General features: G+C 38.3%; 1 protein-coding gene across 1 annotated transcript in view; it reads right to left on the bottom strand.

The window, feature by feature from the left end:
- The window catches only part of Ddr (discoidin domain-containing receptor 2), a 385161-nt gene that overhangs the window by 189120 nt on the left and 173892 nt on the right, over nt 1–22149 (bottom strand). Inside the window, exon 4 of the mRNA XM_078185212.1 lies at nt 9250–9352. Within this exon, the coding sequence (XP_078041338.1) occupies nt 9250–9352 (103 nt within the window). The remainder of the gene's footprint in view (nt 1–9249; nt 9353–22149) is intronic.

Here is a 22149-nt window from a genome sequence, read left to right as displayed (position 1 = left end):
AATTTCATAAAAAGATCACAATTTTCGATTAAAAAGAATTTTATTAAAAGTGGGCACACCATGTTTGAAAACTAGAATATATATATTCTTTTATGATTTACACAAATTTGAAAATAGGTTATTAATACGAGACCTAGTTTAGCTTTTTCGACTTTTTCTATACGTCGGGCATGCGAAGTTTGTTTCTTCAGCGCCACAATAATGTACTGTAAAATAGTATTTATATAATCGAACACCTTCCACCTACCCATGAGGATAGATTAATTTGAACGCCAAAAAACAGACGAAATATCGAAAAATACGAGTCAATACGGAACAAAGAAGCGTCGATATGGCACTCGGCGCATCTACACTGGAATTAACCCTTTCGCTACGAAGCGCATCAGTGAGTAGTTGACACTGAGTTACGGAATGATACGAAGTAGAAGTCGTTTCTTGTTTTCTAAATTTTACATTGATATTTATTATATTTAGTAATATCACTTTACTTTACTAAAATATGAAAGTTTCTAATCATAATTTATTTTTTTAAATATTATAGTCAATATTATAGTCAACTTTGTTGATTAACAAAAGCATCTTATGTAAAGTATGAAATAAAAGTATATATGGTATGAACGTATAATATAAGCTCTTTGTATAAGAATGGTCATTCTTTGATGGCGTATATATAGGCCCGTCGGAACGAAAGGGTTAAGGTAAGATTGCATGTTAGAAGAGGTCTCCGTATTAGTTGACCTTACCCTAATCAATATACACATATTAGGTTGGTGCAAAAGAAATCCATTATTTTTTCGGTAGACGGCTGTAGTGATCGATATCTGTTAAAGTATCGATCAAACAATTTCACATTTATATTCGTTGGAAAGGTGACATTTTTCACTACAAAAATTCTTTTTCTGTTTCTTGTTTGGTCCATTCAGTTGCGAGCTACAGGGTGTTCAAAATGGAAGTCAAAATAGAGAAAATTCGGTACATTTTACAATTTTTCTTTGAGAACGGTGAAAATGCAAGCCAAGCTGCTAAAATTGTGAATGATGTTTATGGTTTCGATACTATAACACCCAATTACGCGCAATTTTGGTTTCGTCGATTCTGTTCAGGTATTTTTAATGTTAAAGATGCGTCTCGTACAGGTAGGCCTGTCGTAGAAAATATTGACAAAATCACAGAAATAATCGAAGTTGACCGGCATGTTAGCAATTGTAGCATCACTCGGGAGCTATAGATCGACCATGAAACGGTTTTAAACCATTTGCACAAAGCTGGATTTAAGAAGTAGCTCGACGTTTGGATGCCACATCAATTAACACGAAAAACCATGATGGTTCAAATTTACATCTGCGTTGTCTTGGCCAAACGGAATGAGATCGACCCATTCCTTGAACGCATGGTGACTGGGTATGAGAAATGGATCATATACGACAATATTGTGCGAAAACGTTCATGGTCAAAGCCTGGTAAAGCAGGTCAGACGGTGGCCAAACCAGGACTAACAGCCAAGAAGGTTCTGCTGTGCCTGGAAAGGAATCATTTATTATGAGTTGCTTCCATATGATCAAACACTAAATTCGGATCTCTCCTGTCAACAACTGAACCGTTTGAAGCTAGGGATTGACCAGAAACCGGCCAGAATTGGCCAACAGGAGAGGTGTTGTGTGCCATCAAGTCAACGCCAAGTCCTAGTTGCTCGTCAGAAAATTCAGGAGCTTGGCTGGGACGTTTTGATGCATCCACCACATAGTCCAGACCTGGTACCAAGCGATTAGCATGTCTATCTTGCATTGCAAAACTCGCTTAGTGATAAGAAATTGGCATCGAGAGAAGATTGTGAAAGTCGATTGCAAGTGTTTCTTGCTAATAGGGGCCAAGACTTGAAGGTACCATTAAAATGCAACAAAATATAGAACAAAACGGTGCATATTTGACCTAAATCGAACAATCGGAAACATGTCAAATAAAGTCTTGAAGTTCGCGTAAATATAATGGATTTCTTTCTCCCCAACCTAATATTTTCCTATTCTCGAGCTTTTTAAAACGCGCCATTTGCTCTATAATTATCTATTCCTATAATAATCAGGCAGGTCCGATTATTCCGAAGGTAACAGGTCGTTCGAACAGTGTCCCCGTTCGCCAGATCCCCAGGTGCCACGTGGAAATTCCAGCTGAAACATATCTCCGGGAACTCTGAAGAAGGATTAACGGCTCCGGGAACAATCTGAAGCCGCGCCCCGGTCTAATTAACGACCGCGAGCGACGGATTCTTCGTCGCCGGAGATCCGAAAGGGACGAGGGTTAGAATCCCGATTATTCGCGATCGAAGCCGAACGAGGCCGGGATATCGAGGGTAGGGGGGAGGGCGAGGGGGATAGAGATTATTTCTCAGCCGGCCGAATCGTATTTGGGCCAATCTCGTGCCAGACACCTTCGCGGACAGATCGCGGTCGTGAAAAATTAGCTGGCTTCACCCCCTTCTCACACTCCCCGTTCTTCTGGTTCTTACCCTTTCTCATCTCCCTTTCGCTCTTTCCGCTACCGCGAAACTGGGCGGTGTACCCCTTTTACTAGGAGGAGTAACGCCTCACCCTAATACAGATTTATTGCCGCCTAAGAGCCGGAGCTGGCCGTCCTAATACAGGTATTATGCTGACGCAGGAACGAGGAATTTACACGAAATTGGAGGTAATTTGTAGGGGTCGAGTTCGCTTGCCCCCGCGCACCGCTCCGCCTCCAGACACCCCCCCGCCCCCCCCCCCCCCCCCCCCCCCGTTACATCGAACCGGACTCCGTGTACGGCTGCACACAGCTTGCTAGCAGAATGTTTGGCCCAACTTTAACAGCATATTCTGCCAATTGCACTTGCTCCGGTACGTTCCGCGTACTACGAATGTTCGGAAACGTAGCTGTAGTTGTCGCGAAAAAGTCTCCGCGCGCGACCTTTGCCCTCAACTGTCCAAAGTGTTTCCCTTTGTTTCAGATGTTGCTGTAATTTCGTACGCTTCGATTGTGTCCTTTTACGAGACGTCGCGACAGTTTATTATTTTATTCGTGTATTAATTAACACGTATCAGCCCTTATACCAGCAGAATCTATATAACAATAATTATTGTAACTGAATTTCTAATAAAAGGAGCTATCATTGTAGGCGCTTAAAAAAGGGTGGTTCCATTTGAAAAAGTCAAGGTGACCTTGATACTACTAAAAAAATGACATAAAAACAACATGTTTTTATAGCATCGTGTCAGATCCATTGTACCATGAAACTTTGTCGTTACCATATTTTACGTATCTTTAGGAACAACAAAGATATTTGAGGTGCAAACGTTTGGTGACACATCCTGTATATAATTTAGGTTTAAAGCTTTTAAATGAACACCGTCTATGTAAATGACCAATCTCGAAGCAAAACGTTGCATAAACTTAAAGTGTCTCAATCGTTACGATTAGCTAGTCTAATAAAACAGCAAATGCCATTTCTCTAAACATGACGAACTGTACTTGAACCCAAACGAAGTGGACCCAAATTAATCCTGTGCTGGGAACGATCGCGTTCCATGCAGTCGATTTTTGTTCTTTGGACAAAAGCCGGGTACCCGGCAGCGAATAAAACACTTTTCCGATACGTCGTCTCTTTTACACAGTCCGATAACGTTGACGACGACCTCCCCGATCACCGAGGGTTACCATCGTTTTATCCGCGCTGCATTTTGTTTACACTCGCCGGGAGGCGGGAGGGGGGTCAGCGGGGACGGGAAGACTGTCATTGGCACAAGCGGAAATGAAAAGATACAAACGCGCCTTTTCCCCTGTTTCCTCTATCTTCGTCGCGTCGTTACTCTTCCCGTCACGAAACGCGGATATCGAAACGCATTATTAACAGATATCAGCCGGTGATTTTCCGCGGCGCGTTACGAGTGACCCTCATAAATTGCCTCGGTCCGTAAATGCGCCGAATCGATTTGGCTGTCAGCCGGCCGACGCTCGCAACGAATCGGGATCGCAATATCGCTAGTAAAAATTCTAGGAAGACGATTCCTCTTTCTGACAAACGATAGACTCCCGGATTCGACCGGTCCATAAACGTTAATCCGCGTTCGCGATTCTTCTCCGGAAAGATAGCTTATTGCTAACGTAGCAAGTCAATCGCCTTCGAGTATCGACACGTCTGTGAAAGAAGCCCGTATTTGAATCCTTAATGCTACCTAATTTGTTCTAAGCAGGGTCAATTTTGGCCATCGATTGGAAATATTTTTTCACATTTTTTCTCCGTAAGTAGGCAAAGTTAGTGCATTATTCCATATTAACCCCTTGGCATGCGAATAAAATACGCATCGTCGCTTTCGTAAAATACCATTTAACCCTTTGCACTCGAAGCTATTTTGACCGTAAGTCCGAGATAAAATTTCTAACTCATAGGATTTCCATTCTATGTAACAAAGTGCACTTTTATCTATACGAAATTGATTCTTGCGACTGATAACAATAGCTTCACTATTTAACCATTTTTGAAATCTAAATTTTGTTTGTATAAAAATTATTTTGAGACATGATAGAACAATCTTAGTGGTGCCTCAGAGTCATCACTAGAGTGCAAAGGGTAAAGGCAATTGTGGATACACGCCGAAGAGAGTTCTTCACGTCTCGGAGAGGTCAAAGTCTATAATGGCCCATAAAATAAATGACGTCTCCCAGACGTCATTGTATGTCAAGGAGTTAATATTAACCTCTTCACGCCCTTAATCACGTACGTGTACGTTTAGTCTTCTTAAAATTGTAATTATTTGAAGTGTAAAGAAAATGAGTATCAATTGAAAATCTATTCGCTACAAAGTCCCTTTGCAATACTAATATTTATACCCTACTATAAAAATTCATCTGTGAAAAGGTTAACCTAAATATTTCAGAATACGAGTGAAATGTCATCCTAAACGATATTTTATATTGTTTTTTAGTTTATACTCTCTATATATAGAAATGATTGTTCCATTTTAATACTGTTATACATCTGTTGTATCATCAATTTCACTTATCCTAAACTAAGAAACTAAAAATTTCGTCTAGGATGACTTCTGACTAGTTTTCAGTGATATTTAAGTTAATATTAATATGAAAAATCAAGTCCAATTTCTTGGTTGTAAGGCTGAAATAAATAAATATATAGATATTAATATGAAAAATATATTATATTGTTAGTATACTGTTATAAACATGATTTGATTAAAATAAACGAATATCTATCATATTAGGGAATATAATAAAAAATAATTCCGACTGACACTACAGTCATGAAGAATTAGGTCATAAATAAACATAACAATTTGATTGGATCTATCAAAAACTCAATATTTAAAATTTCCATGAACTTGTAGGCCTTGCAACGATTACTAAAAGACCGCGCAGCGGTTGAATCGTGCCAGAATTGTTATCAGAAATCCAAATGTCCCAATTATACGGTTCTAACTGCGAAGAAGTCTTAAAACAAGGGTTCTTCGCGATGGACATCGATAGGAGGCTGGCCACCAAAGCGTCGTCTTAATTCTCGCGGTTTCCGTTTCTCGTGGTTGCGATTAGTTCCGTATTATCCGGCTACAAGCCTCCATTTTCGCCGCCCCACGTTCCCCGATATCTGATATTCGCTCCGGCACTCGATAACAGAATTTTACAAGCGTGCTTTTCAAGCCGTTTGCATTTTAAAATTTTAATGCCGGCCAAGGCATAGCAGGCAGGGGCGAGGGAGAAACGAAGACAGACAGAGAGCGAGAGAGAGGGAGAGAGAGAGAGAGAGAGAGAGAGAGACAAGGAGAGAAAGTCAGCCTCGGGCAGCCTGGAGATTTTAATCTCAGCATTGTAATAAGAAATAAACTGAAAGCCGCCTAGTGGACTCGCTAATACACGGCCGGCGGATTGCCGGCGAAACGTTCGTTCGCGTCACGCGACCCAGATTGCGGAATAGAAAGAATTCCGACGCGATTAGAGAGCTTACCGGACGCCGCGAACGTCGAATTATCGAGCTTAGCCCTCCCTGCTAACGCGCAGATTTATTTTCGACCGAGCAACCGTGCACCGCTCGCATGTGCGGTCGCGAAGTCAGCGATGCGCTCTCTGTTACAAGCGCGGGAAGTAAATCTCGGCCAAGTTGAAGCGCCCAACCGACCGATAGTTTATCACCGGCACGGTTTATAAAAATGAGAGCACTCGCTCGTTTACTTCGAACTGCTCCCCTGGCTTGCCCCGAGGATTACAGCTAAACAGCTTTCGATTTTACCGCTTTTGCAAAATAGTCTCTGAATTACGAAATTACCTTATTTGGCCATTTATATTGTTCATTTGTATGCCATGCTTTTAAGCCAGTTAAGTGTGTTTGGCGACTATAACCGTCATGGAGATCTGTCAGAATTTTTTGTCATGAAGGTTATATCCGTCATGCGCAAAATTTTGTTACAGTTTGATATTTAACCCCTTGCGCTCGAAGATATTTTAACTGTAATTCTAAAATAACTTTTCTGACAAACAGTATTTCGGTTTGATATGACAAAATATATTTTATGCATATGAAATTGAATCTTGTAACTCATGCAATAACAGATATACCTTAATCATTTTAGAAATCTAATTTTTCATATATTAAAAATTATTGCGAAACGTGCCGTAAGAATTTTAGTGGTGCCTCAGAGTCACCACTCGAGTATAAAGGGTTAAATTGTAATTCTGGCGCAAACTAAATTATATTCGTAAATTTTAATGTGTCTGGAATGTTTAAAGGTCAAGACGAAATGAAGGGAACAAATGAAAATTATAAATAATTTGAGTTGGATTCATAACTTCTTTCGTCATCGCTTGATTATTGGTCACATATTGATGATTGTTTTGCGAAGAGATCGCCACAGTTAATTGGTTAATAGAGTTGAAATAGAAGAAACTATTTTATATTAGGTTGTACAAGTAACGATAGAATATTTATTCTGATTTTTGGCGACTTTTGTCGTAATATTTGTGCTAAGAAATAAATTCATTCGAGAAAGAACTTCCTTAGAAATACACTCTACCGCCTTTAACCATTGCGCGGTGGCCCCGAGACGCCATTATAAATTATATCATATTCCAAAATAATGTTCATATCACCAGATTCGTATTTATTCAAGACGTTGTTAAATTGTAGCTATTAAATGATCTATACAATTATTAATATAAAATTGTAATACTGTGGAACAGTGAAACTATGTTACAGTCAAAGTTAGGGTTATTCCAGTAAAGGGTTAATAATCGTAATTAATTTAATCCTCTTTTGACGATTGAAATGGTTAAAAATTCAATGGTTAATATTTATTGCAAAATTTTTGATCTCGTTTCCACCAATGATAAATCTGTCTCTACTGCTTTGGTCGATAACTTATTAATAATAAGTTATGAATGTAACTCTATATATTATAAATATTTTAGAGTTACCAGTCAGTCGATTGTTGACATGGTCCCGATTTCTCAATTAATATTATATAAACGAATTTTAATTTCGACATGATTCTTCGCTTTTGAAAAGATTACATTTTTATAAAATCTACGCAATAAAGTTACTTATTAATAAGCTGGATACTTCCACGAAAACTGTTTTTATTACGGTGATTGTAAGGCGCGTGAAAATTATATTCGAACGGTTCTGCCCTTGCGCCGACTGTAAGATTTTAGTCTCAAGTAGATGTTAACCCTTTGTGCTCCAATTACCAGCATTGCTGGCACAACAAATAGGAGCGTTCTATTACAACTGCCAGCGCTGCTGACATAACAGCTAAAGGCGTTGTAGCCTAACTACCGGCTCCGCTGGCAACGTTGCTCGTTTTTAATTATACAAGTCCAAATGAATGAGTTATTTTCCTGCACGCGTATTGCAACTTGCTATTATCATTTTACAGGGATACTTGACTTCATTTGTTGTTTTTACTTGACTTCACCGGCATTACAGCGAAAATTGTAGAGCATATAAAATATGCAATTCAAAATATTTATTTAATTTTTAGTCATTCTTATGTATCTCTGTCGTGTGTCTTCCTTTTGTTTTAAATTCGGCGCTTATTTCTTGTTGCTTATGGTTTCTTCTATATCGGCAATGCATCAAAACCAAAGACGAGCTGAACCGTTAATATTAGCACATATTTTTTAATTAAAAGTGTAATTCTCAAGTTGTTCTGCAATCGAAAAGTAAGCTGACATGTATTAAATTTTAATTTTTGTGCATTTGCGAAAGAAATTTGAAAGTCAAATAACTATAATTAGAATATGTGCAATATAAAAATTTATAAAAGCATTGAAGAAAAAATGGAATGAATTAAGCTTTACTATACTGAAAAAATTATACTTATATATTAATTATAATATTATTATATTACTTATAATTAAGTAAGCCAAGTCGTCTTTTAGAAGTAATGAGAGCTAAAATATACATTAAATTTTATACTAAAAACAGTTACGATTCTGTAAGATGTTCATTAAACTACAATATCAATATACTTTCCGTCTTCAGTTAAAAGTGTAACTTCTTTACAGAATTTATGTTTGTATACGAATTAATTTTTGTATTTCATCTATTCCCTTCTGTTTGTTAAACACCACTAAACAGATCAGCACGATAAAAAAGCTCTGGCAATCGTGCCGTTAACTTTATCCTTCATCATTCATAGTAGAACTTTACGCAGCGATATAAATACGACATACCGAGCGTAATTCTGTCGATTTCGGCGAAAGTTAAATAGCACCCGTACGAGTTACAGAAACGTGCTATCTACGACGAAAATGGGTCAGCAGAATGGTGGAAAACTTTAGACAGAGAACGTTTCACGGGCAACGGGTAAAAGGCACCGGGCGTAATAAAACATTTAAAAACTATGGAAGATTACAATTCATTTATTCCGGCGACTCAGATAGGCGGCAAGTAACGGCCGGCTTCAAAAATTATACCCGACTCTAATTTTCTACTGGAAACGGCACTTCCTGCTAACGAGTTCCCATTGTCCGCCACCCCCTCCGCACCTATCCCCTCCCTCTACTTTTCTACCCGCGGGCCGATAAAGAGTTCCAGTTTTAAACAAGACCGTCGCATTTGTATCAATCCGTTTAAGGCCGCGCGCAATCAAGCGAAATCGTCGAGAGATTGAGCCGTGTACATTGCGGAAAACCGGAAACTCCTGTGTTGAACCGAAATGGCCGACTTCCTCGGCTGCAGCGCCCGAGAATTCCGCGATATCATTGTTCACTTACCTGGCATGTTTCGGACCAAGACTGGGATCGTACATAGAACTGGCCGATATGTCTTCATCGGGGATTTCGCCATTCTCCATACCCAGCGGCGCGGTACATTGTCCTGAAAGGATTCAAAGCGGTATTAGCCGGAGCCGAATATCCATCTGGGCTTTGTCAAATTCGGGCTTTAAATTGGCCGTGGGGACCGGTCGCGACAAACTGAAACGCTAATGAATGGAAAATCCCGGGCAATTTTCGCCGCGGATTTCTCGGCAAACTCGGTCTATAAGGATCGACGGATGGAGACCGAAACGCGTCAGTGTATTTCCGATTTAACAAAAGTTTACGCTCTTACAAATAGACTGGATTATGTGCATTATTTTTATCGAAATTGCTAGGTCAAATTGTGAAGACATTGGAAAAATTTTTAAATGTGGATTTTATTAATATGATTTAATGGTAAAAGATATTTTTATCAGACTTACGTTTTTTACAATTAATTTGGATATTTTATATTTTGCATTAGAACGTAACCTTGACATAATCTTAGCTAGGACAAATTGTGAAGACACTGGAAGAATTTGGGATTTTATTAATACGATTTAATGGTAAAAGATATTTTTATCAGACTTACGTTTCTTACAATTTGAATAATTTATATTTTGCATTAGAATCTTCGTAGAAAAGAGTTATATAATAATAACTTTCTACAGTTTTTGAGGACTTCTTTTTTGCACATTCTTTTCTGTTATAAAACAGATTTAGAAAGTTTTCTTTTCTTTCTCGATATTATACAAGTTTTGACATTGCGAAGTTTAAACAATTTGTCTAGATTTGTGTCAATGTGAAATTGTAACTATTTACTATGATGACTCAAAAGTTGATATAGGTTTTGTAGCGGTTTTATTGTATTTTAAATGAACCCTATGGTACATATCTATTTATCTTTTAAATTATTGAAAAATATTGAAAAAAAGCTTTACACAATTCTACACAGCATAATTACATTTGTAACAAAATCATTAAAGATATTAACAAACATCTATCTGTAACCCAAGTCGCTTTATAACATACACAAAACATTCATCGCATTATTTTTCTTCGATATGTTTCAATAATTGCAACTGGTTTTCAATCCAATAAAATTTTACGGTTTCCTCAACAATTGTAAAAACGACTCTTTTACATCCTCGATCATTCGCACGTCTTTAAATTATTTCAAAATTTTATTAGAAACAAAGCAGTTGATCATCTACCCGTGTTCCAACAAATCCAACATGTCATTTCTTTGAAACGTTCCAGCACATTTAAGGGCGCGATTAAAATTTTAAGATCGAACGATAAACAATTTTTACGGACACAGGATCGAGTCCCGCCGGCGCATTCGATAACTCGTTTCGCGCAGTCAATTACCTGGCGCTTGTAAAATTTCGAATTTACTCCCAGGTTGGAAACCGTAACATTCCCGCAAAATACACCGCTGTACGTCGCAACTGGTATGGTCACGATCACGCGAAAATTCTCCAGCGAAATCCTCGAGAACAGAAGTCGTCACCAACACGTGACTTCGTTTCCGGCGGTGCTCGCTGGGGACCCAATCTAGGTCCATGGCGAGCTACAATCGAACTTTTCTCTTCATTCTCTTACTGTCATATGAAAAGTTAGCTAGTTCGGAAATGACTACGGCCATCGAACCGTGAAAAACGTTTATAAACAACGTAACAGACCTACGATCGATCGGCACGAATTTGTCAATTTAACCTTCTCCCGTTTCCGTTTAAAGCTGCCAGGATTGGATGACAGTGTTTTGTAAATGGATATTTAAATTTAACAAGAGCGAGAGAAAAAAAGAGTACAGGGAGTTCTACTCTTCTGTAATCTGTAGATTGCAGACCTTTATGCGTAGAAAAATCAAATTCTCTTTTTCTTCAATTTTTTGTGCGAATAAAAAATTATACTTTATCACTATTCTATTCTTTTAATCTTTCTAATGTCTTTCTACAATAGTATTTAATATATTAATTTCAGCTAGATATAATTGTAATACATAATCTACTATTTTAAACTTCAACTAAGTTGTATAGTTGAATATAAAATTAAATTAAATTAAATACAAAATCTAGTATTTTAAATTTCATCTGAATATAATTAAATACAAAATCTAGTATTTTAAATTTCATCTGAATATAATTAAATACAAAATCCACTATTTTTAACTTCAACTGAACATAACTAAATACAAAAGCCACTGTTTAAAACTACAACTAAGTAGCATTAAACCTATATAATCTATTACTTTAAACTCCAACTAAATACAATCAAATACAAAATCAATATAAATTTTCTTTCTTGTATAAAAATATATTTCAAACCGAAAAGTGCTAATACAACTATAACAGAGATCACAGTGGAATGAATTAACAACAACTAATCCGAGAACATTAGCCGGAAAGAGCAATCGTTATCCTAAGAACGTAACCGCGATCAAGAAACGACGTTTACGTAACAGGTAACATGTAACACAAGCTAATCGTTTCGCAATTCGCGCAAGCATTTCGCGGGTTTCGAATCTACGGACAGCTAATGCCTCAAAATAACGATGAACACGTAACTAGCGTGAGAGGGGGGGAAGGCAAGGAGCTGTAATAAATTGTCGATCCATAGTGACACAGGCGTGGACCACGATACAGGCCACGCTACGCCGGTACACTTAAGCTACGACATTGCAGTAACGCTGGAAAGTTTCAAAACTGCAGAATGCAGCGGACGTGGGATTAGCCAGGCTGCGGAGGAGGAAGAGGGCCCCGGTGCGGTGCACCGGGCTATGGTCTTCGCGAAGTGGAATTATAACGGACAAAACTTTGCTTGTGTTTGTAACTGTCCCCCTAGGTTTCAGCTGTCGTCCATTATAAGGACGAACTTCGTCCGGCGGATCGCGCTCGCATCTTCATCCGATGAGTCGAATGTGTCCTGCGAATAACGCGGGCGGATATTCAATGGGGGCTCGCGACAGTTCATTAAGGTCGCCGAACTTTTCGTTTTCCGTTTCGTTAATCTGCAATCTTCCCGACCTGGAAATTAGCTTTTACAGCTGTCGTGATTTTACGCGACGTCGCTGGCAAATTTTCATTTAGCGGAGTTTTGTCCCGCGCCTGAATGCCTTGCTCTCGGAGCCGGTTCAACTCTAAATTCAAAACAGATTTTCCGATCTACAGTATTTTCGGTTTAAATGGACCGGTGCGTTTTCTGCATATTACATTCAGTCTTGCGACTCGTACGACGGATACACGTTTCGTAGATCTTTAAATCTAAATAATTTTGGTGATGGCAAAACTTTGTTTATAACATATTTATCACAGGGGGTGACATTATCAATGTTTTGCATCCGAAACATACTAGACAAATTCATTTTGTTCAAATATATTACGATAAAAATGATTTTTCATGATATTTGGCCGACGCGGCGCTCAATGTATTAATAATTTCAGAGCAGCATTCTCTATATATCGTTCTCAGAACAATTTTATTCCCAACAAAGTTCATTATTTTGGAATAATACTTCTAAAAGTTTTCGTATCATTTTTAAATTATTCCGATTTTTATTTTACGGTATCATTTTTATATTATTCCGACTTCTATTTTACGGTAACATTTTTATATTATTCCGATTTCTATTTTACAGTATCCTTTTCTGTACCAACGAATATTAACTAACAGTTGAATCTTCTAATAATCAACGGCTCAATAGAGTTTCCATGACTTTCTAAAATTTTCTCTTTATCTAAATCTTTATTTATTAACAGCTAAATAAACAGCTGAACAGTTTCGATTAATTAAGGACTCAATACAATTTGCATAACTTTTTAAAGTTCTCTCGTTATTTAAATCGTGTTCACTTACTTCTCTGTCATCATTTAAACTATCGGTATCCAACTGTGCGCGGTATCGGAATGCTATTTATGTTATAATTGTAGTTGGCTCGTATGCAATAATATTAATTTATTTATAATATCATTTACTGTGCGCGCAACAAAGGATCGAGTTATGAATTTACGCAATTATCTGGTCACGTAATTCCGATTTATCCGTGTACGAGCACGTGGTCAAAGAGTGGAATTGTTACGCCAATTATACCTATTAACAAGCATGTTCAAAAATGTGTCACGTTATGTGTAATACTACATTAGCGTAGAGGAAAATCGAAGATTTCCTTTCAATATGAAATACTGAAATCGTCTCTACGCAAAGTGTTATTGAAATTGATTGAAACAACGAACGAAACGACAAGACAAAATTTGTATAATATTCAAAATTGTGATATAATGATAAAAATTGCAACAGCCCTTTTGCAGTAAGATAAGTCGATACAGAATTAAGGAAAAATCTAAAAGAAATATTTCCGAATTGTTTAATCGACCCGAAAATGTAATATTTTAAATGGAGAAAAATACGATTTGTTTAAATAGTAATGAGCTATTAGACTTGAAAACAACAATAAGCTATGCAAGTGGGTCAGACATAGACATTTGATACAGATAATTACGATAGATAAATAGTACATAGATAATACATATCATAATTACACGATAATTAGTACAGAGGACATCGTGCGGTTTTGCCATTAAAATTTAGATAATGTTACAATTTACAGTTAAATAAATTCTGCGAGCTGATTCCCTTTAGTAGGGTAGTGGAAATAATTACTGTGGTACACGATCACTTGCTGCGTCCTTGATTTATTTTCAGACACAATTAACTTTACTATTATTGAATAAGACACACAACAATTTTTTATTCTTTTATTTCGTTTAGTTTTGAACAAAATACGTCGTTCGTTCACATATTTAATCAACTATATATTTCTCAAATGAAACACATTCAATTATTTTATTAAAAAAGGAACAAGATAAAACAATAAAAAGATTTAATATATTTCATTCTAAAATCAGTTAATTAAGCCGAAAACAAGACGACATGTTTTATTTAAAATCGAAGAAGATACAAAACTGATGAAGGTTTAACATATCTTACTTTATTAATAGTAAAGTTCATTATGTCCAAAATGAATGAAAGACACGGCAATTACTCACCCGCGGTAAATTGCTCCACTACCCTAACTATATAGCTTCCCACGTTCCGACGATTCGATGGCGAGGAAGAAACGAAAATGGACGATGAAATACCCGTCGGATCGGCACAGTAAACCAGCAGCAGGATTTCGGATTTAGCTACGGGGCAGACGACTCTAAACGCGGGCACACAATATGGCTGCCATAGCGTCCCGATCTACCGGTTACAACTTGAGGTAACATCGCTATCAAGCTAAACGGTTCTAATGTCGTCTGTAGCGGGTTCTTCGGGTTTAATATCGTCTAAATCGAGTACGTAAACCCTCGTCAGACCGCGTCTAGCCTCTCGATTTTATGATCGCCTTAATCGTTTATGAGGATTTTACGTTCCGGCAGTCGCGCGTTACCTGTAATTCCGTACTCTAACTAGCGGCCGTTTAATTATGTTATTCGTGTGCCGCGATCCTAAAGCAATTATTCCGAGCGGAGAAAAAAAAAAGGACAAGAGGTGTGTATTGGCTTAACAGTGTTTGTAAATACGAGATGTAGGTCACACGGAATTAGTACCTCCTTCAGTTGAATGCGTAGTTTACTTTAACTGTCACACGACTAATAGCGGCGCAGTTAGTTCCCCGACTTTGCGCGAGTGAACCAGTGTTACAGCCGAGCGAAACTTTGCTCCTGTTTCTTACGTCCCTCAATACTGCAACTTCCCCCACCCCCGGCCTCGTCTCGCTATGTTTTGTATACGAATTGTCTGCCGTGCGCGCGGAATAGACCGGTTCGCCGACTACCGACGTGAATTACAATTTTCGTGTAAGGCCCCGTTCCGCGAACTTGTTTTCCTTCGAAACCGGCCTATTGTTCCCGAGCAGCGACTGCCGCCCTGCCAGGCATAACTGCTGGTTAATATTGTTCAATGGCTCGCTGGTCATTGAACCTTCGCGCCTCCTGCGCAACCGATAACGGTGATTCATAATTCATTTTAAGCGATTCTTACACTTAAAAGTTTTGTTCGACATTTAACTAGTTAACGTATTTCTTACAAGATTTTTGTTATAATTACAATCATTATAGCCGACATTATAGTCGCAATAATTTCTTTACATTTATTGGGTGTTTATAACTACTTGAATGTTTAAATATTGGTGACGAGAGAGGAGAATTTGATTAGAATTTGAAGGAACGGAATAAAATTTATACTTAACAGCTTATTAACCCTTTGCACTCGAAGCCGTTTCAACTGCAACTCTAAAATATTTTTAAAATATTTTTCGATATTTATTTCATGCATAAGAAATTGAGTCTTGTGACTCATATAACAGTTACACTTTTAACAATTTTTAAATCTAAACTTTGGAGATGACTATTAAAAATAATTTTGGATCATTTGTTACAACAATTTTAATGGCGCCGCAAAGTCGCCACTCGACCGCAAAGTGTTAATAAAAATCTCCACCGCGAGTCTAAGTCGTCGATGCATGGTAAAGGGTTCATGTTCTTTTTAATCATTTTGCTAGCATTCTACGTACATTGCGCTGAATTTTTCCTCATTACTTTTCGTGCTGCTTTTGCTGTTTTTTATATATTATTAATTTTGCCAACTTTAACACTTATACGACTGCTCGTGAGATTTCCCGTGTTCCAATGCATAGAACTTGTTTTATAATGTATTAATAATAAAGTCAGTAAATTTGGGGATTTTTAATTCCCTTTATGTATTTGTTTCTCATTTCCAAACGAGAAAATCGCCGGTTTTAGAAGAAAATTTATCGGAAATAAAGTCAAACGTCGATTGTCAAAGCGCCTACATTAACCCTTAAAAGGGTTAAGATTAATACCTAACAGACGAAGTGCCAAGTATAAACTTCAAATATTTCTACAATATCAAAGTGAAATTGTTGGTAGGAATTTGAAATATGTCATAGGAAATATCAGTTTAATGCTTCCGTATTTCCGACATTCAATGCGTTAAATGGACCAATTTTAATGACATGCTATGTATTATACAGATAGTTAACGATTTCATTTAACATTGTATCCAAGTAACTGTTTGATTATTCGAATATTGACGTCCTTGCGTTTAGTTTGGTAAACTGATCTCTATTGTTCATCTCAAGCATATCTATGTTTGGAGACTAGACATTGCTAGGTTAATGGAGTTGGTTGCTCTGGCGTGACCAATTGCTGTGCTTTGATTTGTTTTTGGATTCCAATAATTAACTTTGTATGTATTTGTCAAATGAAACTTATGAAATTTTTGTATTCTTCTATTGTGGTTATTTTAGTATTAAAAATCGAATATATCTTATTGGATCAATATGATGCTAACGAGCCAATCAAATAGGAAAATTTCTCCATTTTAAATTGAATACTTTGAAAACTGACTGGAAATATGTTCGCGTTAATTAAAATTACAATTTCTTAACCCGTTTCACTCGTATAATGACTTTGAGGCTACCACTAAAATTATTCCATTATGTTTGATAATAATTTTTATAAGAATACAGTTTAGATTTAAAAAATTGTTGAGGAGTGAAACTGTTGCTACGAGACGTAAGAATCAATTTAGTGCGCATGTAACTGCACTTTGTTGCGTACAATGAAAATACAATGACCCAGAAATTGTACGTCAAATTTCCAGTTAAAACAACTTCGAGTGCAAAGGGTTAATTTCATTATGATTTTTAATTTTACACAATTTTACGAAACCCTTTGGGTTCCTCCGCGCGGCAGTTCAAACGTTAATTATGTTAAAAAGTAAACCAAAAATACGTCAATTGGCCACGCCACAATAATTGTCCCCGACTACACTAAAATATTCCTGCCCCGTTCTCAAGTAAAATGGCGTTTCGACGAAACTGAATCAAACCGAGAATTAAAATCGTGGAAATCCATGACGCGAACGGTCGAAAACAGCGGCCGCGAGGACCGAGCGTTATGATGGATAGATTCCATCCATTTGGCACGCAAAGTCACGCAGCTCCCGGTGGCTGGGTAATCAAGACGAATAGTCGGCGAGCTAGACAAATTCGATGCGAGATAAATGCGCCGGGGACGGAAGTTGCCGTTCGACGGATCGTCGAGCTTCGCGCGGGCGCACGCGGTTCTCGAAGGGAAGACAGGGAGAAACTCTAAGTACACTGACATAATTGCTCAGTGGAATAAAACATTTGCCGCGCGACATGCTCGCCATTGTTCCGCCGACTGCCAATGTGCATGCCCCGTCTACGGTCTCGCGGACCGTACTTCGGCCGGATAGGTACGGTCTAGTTCTCTTTGTAATTCAATCCTTAGAACTGTCGCCATCCTGGCTGTGGCGCAACTTCGATCCCCGTTCTCGCAGAATAGCAGCTGTACCTCTTTATGCAGCATCCATTACTGGGGCAAACTGCGGCCGAGATGAACCGTGCCGTAATTATCGAAGTCGCAACACGCGGACGCGGCCCGTCGACAACCCTCTCGGCCGCGGAGCCACGGCAGACGTCGTCGCGCAGGTGTTCGCCATACGGCCAAAAATGTCCCAGGAAACCGAACTTCCTCCCACCGGCCTCCCCTAGTCACTCTCTCTCTCTCCCTCTCTCTATCTCCCATCCTCTTCAGCAACTTCCATTCGAACCCCCGCGCAACGGCAATTCTCCGAACGGGATTCGACCGAGATGCAAAATACAGCGTACGATTCTCTCCTCTGGCTACGAGTCCGGGGCTACGAGCAAATCGAAACACCGAAATCGAAGGATTTGCCGCAACGACGGCCTTATCGCGCGTATTCGAGCATGGCTCCGACGTAATTTTCAATTAAACTCTGCGCAGTCGGCCGCTCTCCGTGGCTGCCTGACGAGCAGCGAGATTCGCCTGCTGGAAGGCTAAGTTGCAAAATCGGTGCATACCGTCGCCGCGCGACGCTTTCCGTATTTCGCAAGGTAGCTTCGATTTTAGCAATTTCGATGCGTCGATGATTTCGTCAGTTCCATGTTAGTGACGTTTTACAATTGTAATGGAGCGCAGGGGTGACGTTGTATCGTCTTCTTCCTTTGTTCAATTTAATCCCTTGCACTGTTGCCTCTTTCGGAGCTACTTTGATTACGACCGTTTCGGCCTTAATTATTTCCCAGATGTCATGAGATGATTCTTGTGTCCCGATTGTCCTCGTTTACTTTCATTCTCAGATTTCGATGACAGGTGATGTATTTGTTTTTCTTTCGATTTATTAGAAATAATCTAAAGCTATATTTATCGAGTCGTGCACAAAATGTTCGTCACTAGTCTGACTCGTTATTTGTTGAAGTTTTTTCTAAATGAACTTATATATTTATTTAAAGATACGAAAATGGTTGCAGTGAATAATTACATTTGCCGTGAATAATCACATATGCAGTGAATATTTTGATGATATGAACTATATTTATGTGTGAACAGAAAAATAAAAAGACAAAATAATACAGTGACAATGAATAAGAAAAGAAAGATTTAATAGCACGTCATGGCCCTTGGACGTCGAAAACGGAACTGATACAAAGGAAAAACGAAACACTCGTGAAGCCACGCGACGATACTGTTGCGGTCCTTTTGACTGCGCTTCCTGCGCTTTGACTATAATATTTAAAAAAATAAATTACGATTACAAACTTTTATATTTTAGAAAAAAAAATGATATTATTAAATATAATAAATGTCATGGTAAAATTTAAAGAACAAAAAAAGACTTCTATTTCATAGCATTCCGTACCTCAGTGTCAACTACTCAGTAATGCACTTCATAGCGAAAGGGTTAAGAAGATAAGAATGGTACCGTCTTATTTTCGTCATCACCATGTCATTGGTACCGAACTGGCAATTATTGAGGTTTGTATATGTACATAAATCGTCTATATTTGACTATATTTTACCGAGTTGGCAAGAACGTAATGTCATATTTTAGTCATGATAGAAGTCACTATCTTCTTCATAGCTACAAGGATGAGCATTTTTTCTATTGTAATAATTTCTTAGAAGGAAAAGGAAAAATATTTATTCCGTTTGGCTACGTTTAATTAAATGATTAAATACTGATGACAAGAGGACAGAATATTATTCCGGTTTAAAAGAAAAGAATAACATTTGTACTTAACACTTTATCGACCGGTCATCCGGTCGTCAAACTTTTCGTTTCTATTTTGATTTTATTTATCTTATTAATCGCGAAATGTATTTAATATTTAAAAATTTACATAATAATATTGAAGCTTGTAGTACAATTCAACACATTTATCTCAATAATAGATAAAAAATTAAGGGTTACTATGGCAACCGATTTACAGACTAACGATCCAGGGGGGGGGGGGGGGGGTTTTTGGGGGCCTGGTGGGAAAGTGTTAACAAGATATTAATAAAAATCTCTATGACGAGCCAGACTCGTCAAAATACGGCAAGTGGTTATAATACTAGTCACTGCTACAGGCCGACGTACGAAGAAAGCAGCGAGATAGACAGAGATAATGAGGTGGAGATGGGCGATACGACTGAGGAGTCATTGCCTCCGTACTGTCCCGCGGGACTTCAAACCAGTGGAGCACAGTATACGTCCATGGTTTTAAAAATCTCCAGAAATTCTATACTATCTTGTAGTTTTATCACGGTGTGTAATAACGTTTCCTTGTTTTTCATATTTTTGTAACTGAATTTTTTTCAATTGTGACACGCGGCGTTTCCCTTTATGTTCATAGATATAACTTTAAACTTTAACGCTCAAGTAATTTAGAACACGATGAACAGATTTCCAGTCCACTGTGCGGCGACCACGTCCGGCCATAGTACTCGCATGGGGGCGTCGCCAGAAAAATTTAAATTTTACAGCTTGAGTTTCAGAGTCGTTGCCGGGCCACGATGCTCTCTCTCTCTCTCTCTCTCTCTCTCGCTCTCTCTCTCTCTTCACTATCTCTCTCTTTGACTATCATCGTATCAAGGGAAGAGAAATCCGCGTGGAATCCCTGGAGGCGTTATATGCAACTCGGCCGTGCCCCAACGGTGCCCCGGAGTCGACCAGCTGCCCCCCACCCGTGCGTGTATATGCGGCAGAACAAAAGGTGGGAAAAAAGTTTCAGAATAATTTTTCTCCGCTTTAACATCCGGTCATATTAGGGCGGAAGGCAGCGGAAGAGATAGAGCTAGAGAGAGAGAGAGAGAGAGAGAGAGAGAGAGGGAGAGAGAGGGAGAGAGAGGGAGAGAGAACTAAAGTAAATTCATTTTCGCGGAATAGTCGCCGCACAAATGGAACAATATTTTTCCTTCGTTTCGTCTCTTCCACCTCTAGCCGGCGAAATGACCCACGCGGAACCGCGAGTTACGTGACACCGGGTATACGTACACCCGGGACGGGACACCCACGCTGCTCACATTCAAATCACCGGCACAGACCTCATCGGCATTGTTTCGTACGACGAACATTCCGTCATGGGATTCTTATAATTCATGTATTATTGTAAAATTGTCTCAAATTCGGTGAAATTTAAATAAAATAAATTAAAAGTAAATTACTTGATAAAAGTGCACATTAGACAGCCGAAGTTTTGTAATGACGATTGAAACATTGTTGCAATTATAAATGCACAGGATTTTTCGGTACGATCGAGTTACAATAAACTCAAATTATTGGCAAGATTTAATTAGACATTTTTAAAGCTTACCTACTTATAGTTCTTTATAAGTAGAGTATAGATCTTTACGTGGAATAAAAATGATTTCATTGGATTGCAAGAAAAAGAAATGAAATGAAAATGTATTTTTCCATTTAATAATTTTAATAGATCGATAAGAAGCTAGCAATGTTCTTAAATTTGTCTGTGTTTACATTTTAAAATTTATCTAGTCATTTTGATCTTAAGGGTATAAGGATTATACTATTATTTTAATATTGCGAGGACTTCATTGCAACTAACTTCATATTAATAAAAAAAAAGGATCCTTGCTAGGTGTTATAGAATGTTATTATTAATTTATTCTGTTATTTAATCTCAAGATTATGCCATCGAAAATTGTACAAACATTAAAATCTCTTTAAATACACCGATCTTTATTTATCTTCTAACAAGTAACTTCAATGCATTTTAGTTGCGCATCGTACCACCATCTTGAAATCACCATGAGTCATGCGTTTTATGAATAATAGACAAAGAAGATAAAATTTTACTGAACTTTTCGCGAACCATTTGTTAACAAATCTGTTAATAAATCATTTGATATTTTACTACCTTTTTTACGGATCATCTGACCGCGGTGTATCATTTTCGTTTGATCAGCACTTTCGTCTTCGGATCGGGGGAGCACCGTACCCGCAGCACCTGCTCCCGAACGATGGCTAAACGAGTAAGTTATGGGCGAATCTTTCATCCGGTGACTACGGGACATTTTTTTCTCGTAGATTGAATCGGATCGCGCGCTTTGTTTCGCCGCCGACAGATTGAACGTTGTAGTTGCGCTGTTTGCTCAGTGATATTGATTCTGGACGGAACTATCAATCCCGGTTCCTGTTCGTGTCGCCCCAAGATTCGAGCGCGCGCTCGTGTTACGAAGAAACGTTACGAGCTGTTCACCGAGTCTACTCGGCGGGGGCATGACATAGGCGAGATTGAAGTTCGCGAGGATAGTGGGTGAAGTACTTCTTTACGATTAGAATACGGTCGCTATTCCGGTGCTTCTTGGAACGATCGACATTTGCGTGTCCCACAGTTTTAACGGTTACGACCGACCTGCGGTCTATATGCATTTATACTGTATACCGGTATGCAAAGTAGGATAAGATAGAAACCATGGTAGGAGTCAGGTATAGTTTTTTGTGTACTCCTTTCAATCCATTTCTCGATTTAAACCG

Source organism: Augochlora pura, chromosome 7 (assembly GCF_028453695.1).
Source record: "Augochlora pura isolate Apur16 chromosome 7, APUR_v2.2.1, whole genome shotgun sequence".
Taxonomy (NCBI): Eukaryota; Metazoa; Arthropoda; class Insecta; order Hymenoptera; family Halictidae; genus Augochlora; species Augochlora pura.
The sequence above is the reverse complement of the archived record's forward strand: the minus strand, read 5'-3'. Positions and strand labels throughout refer to the sequence as shown.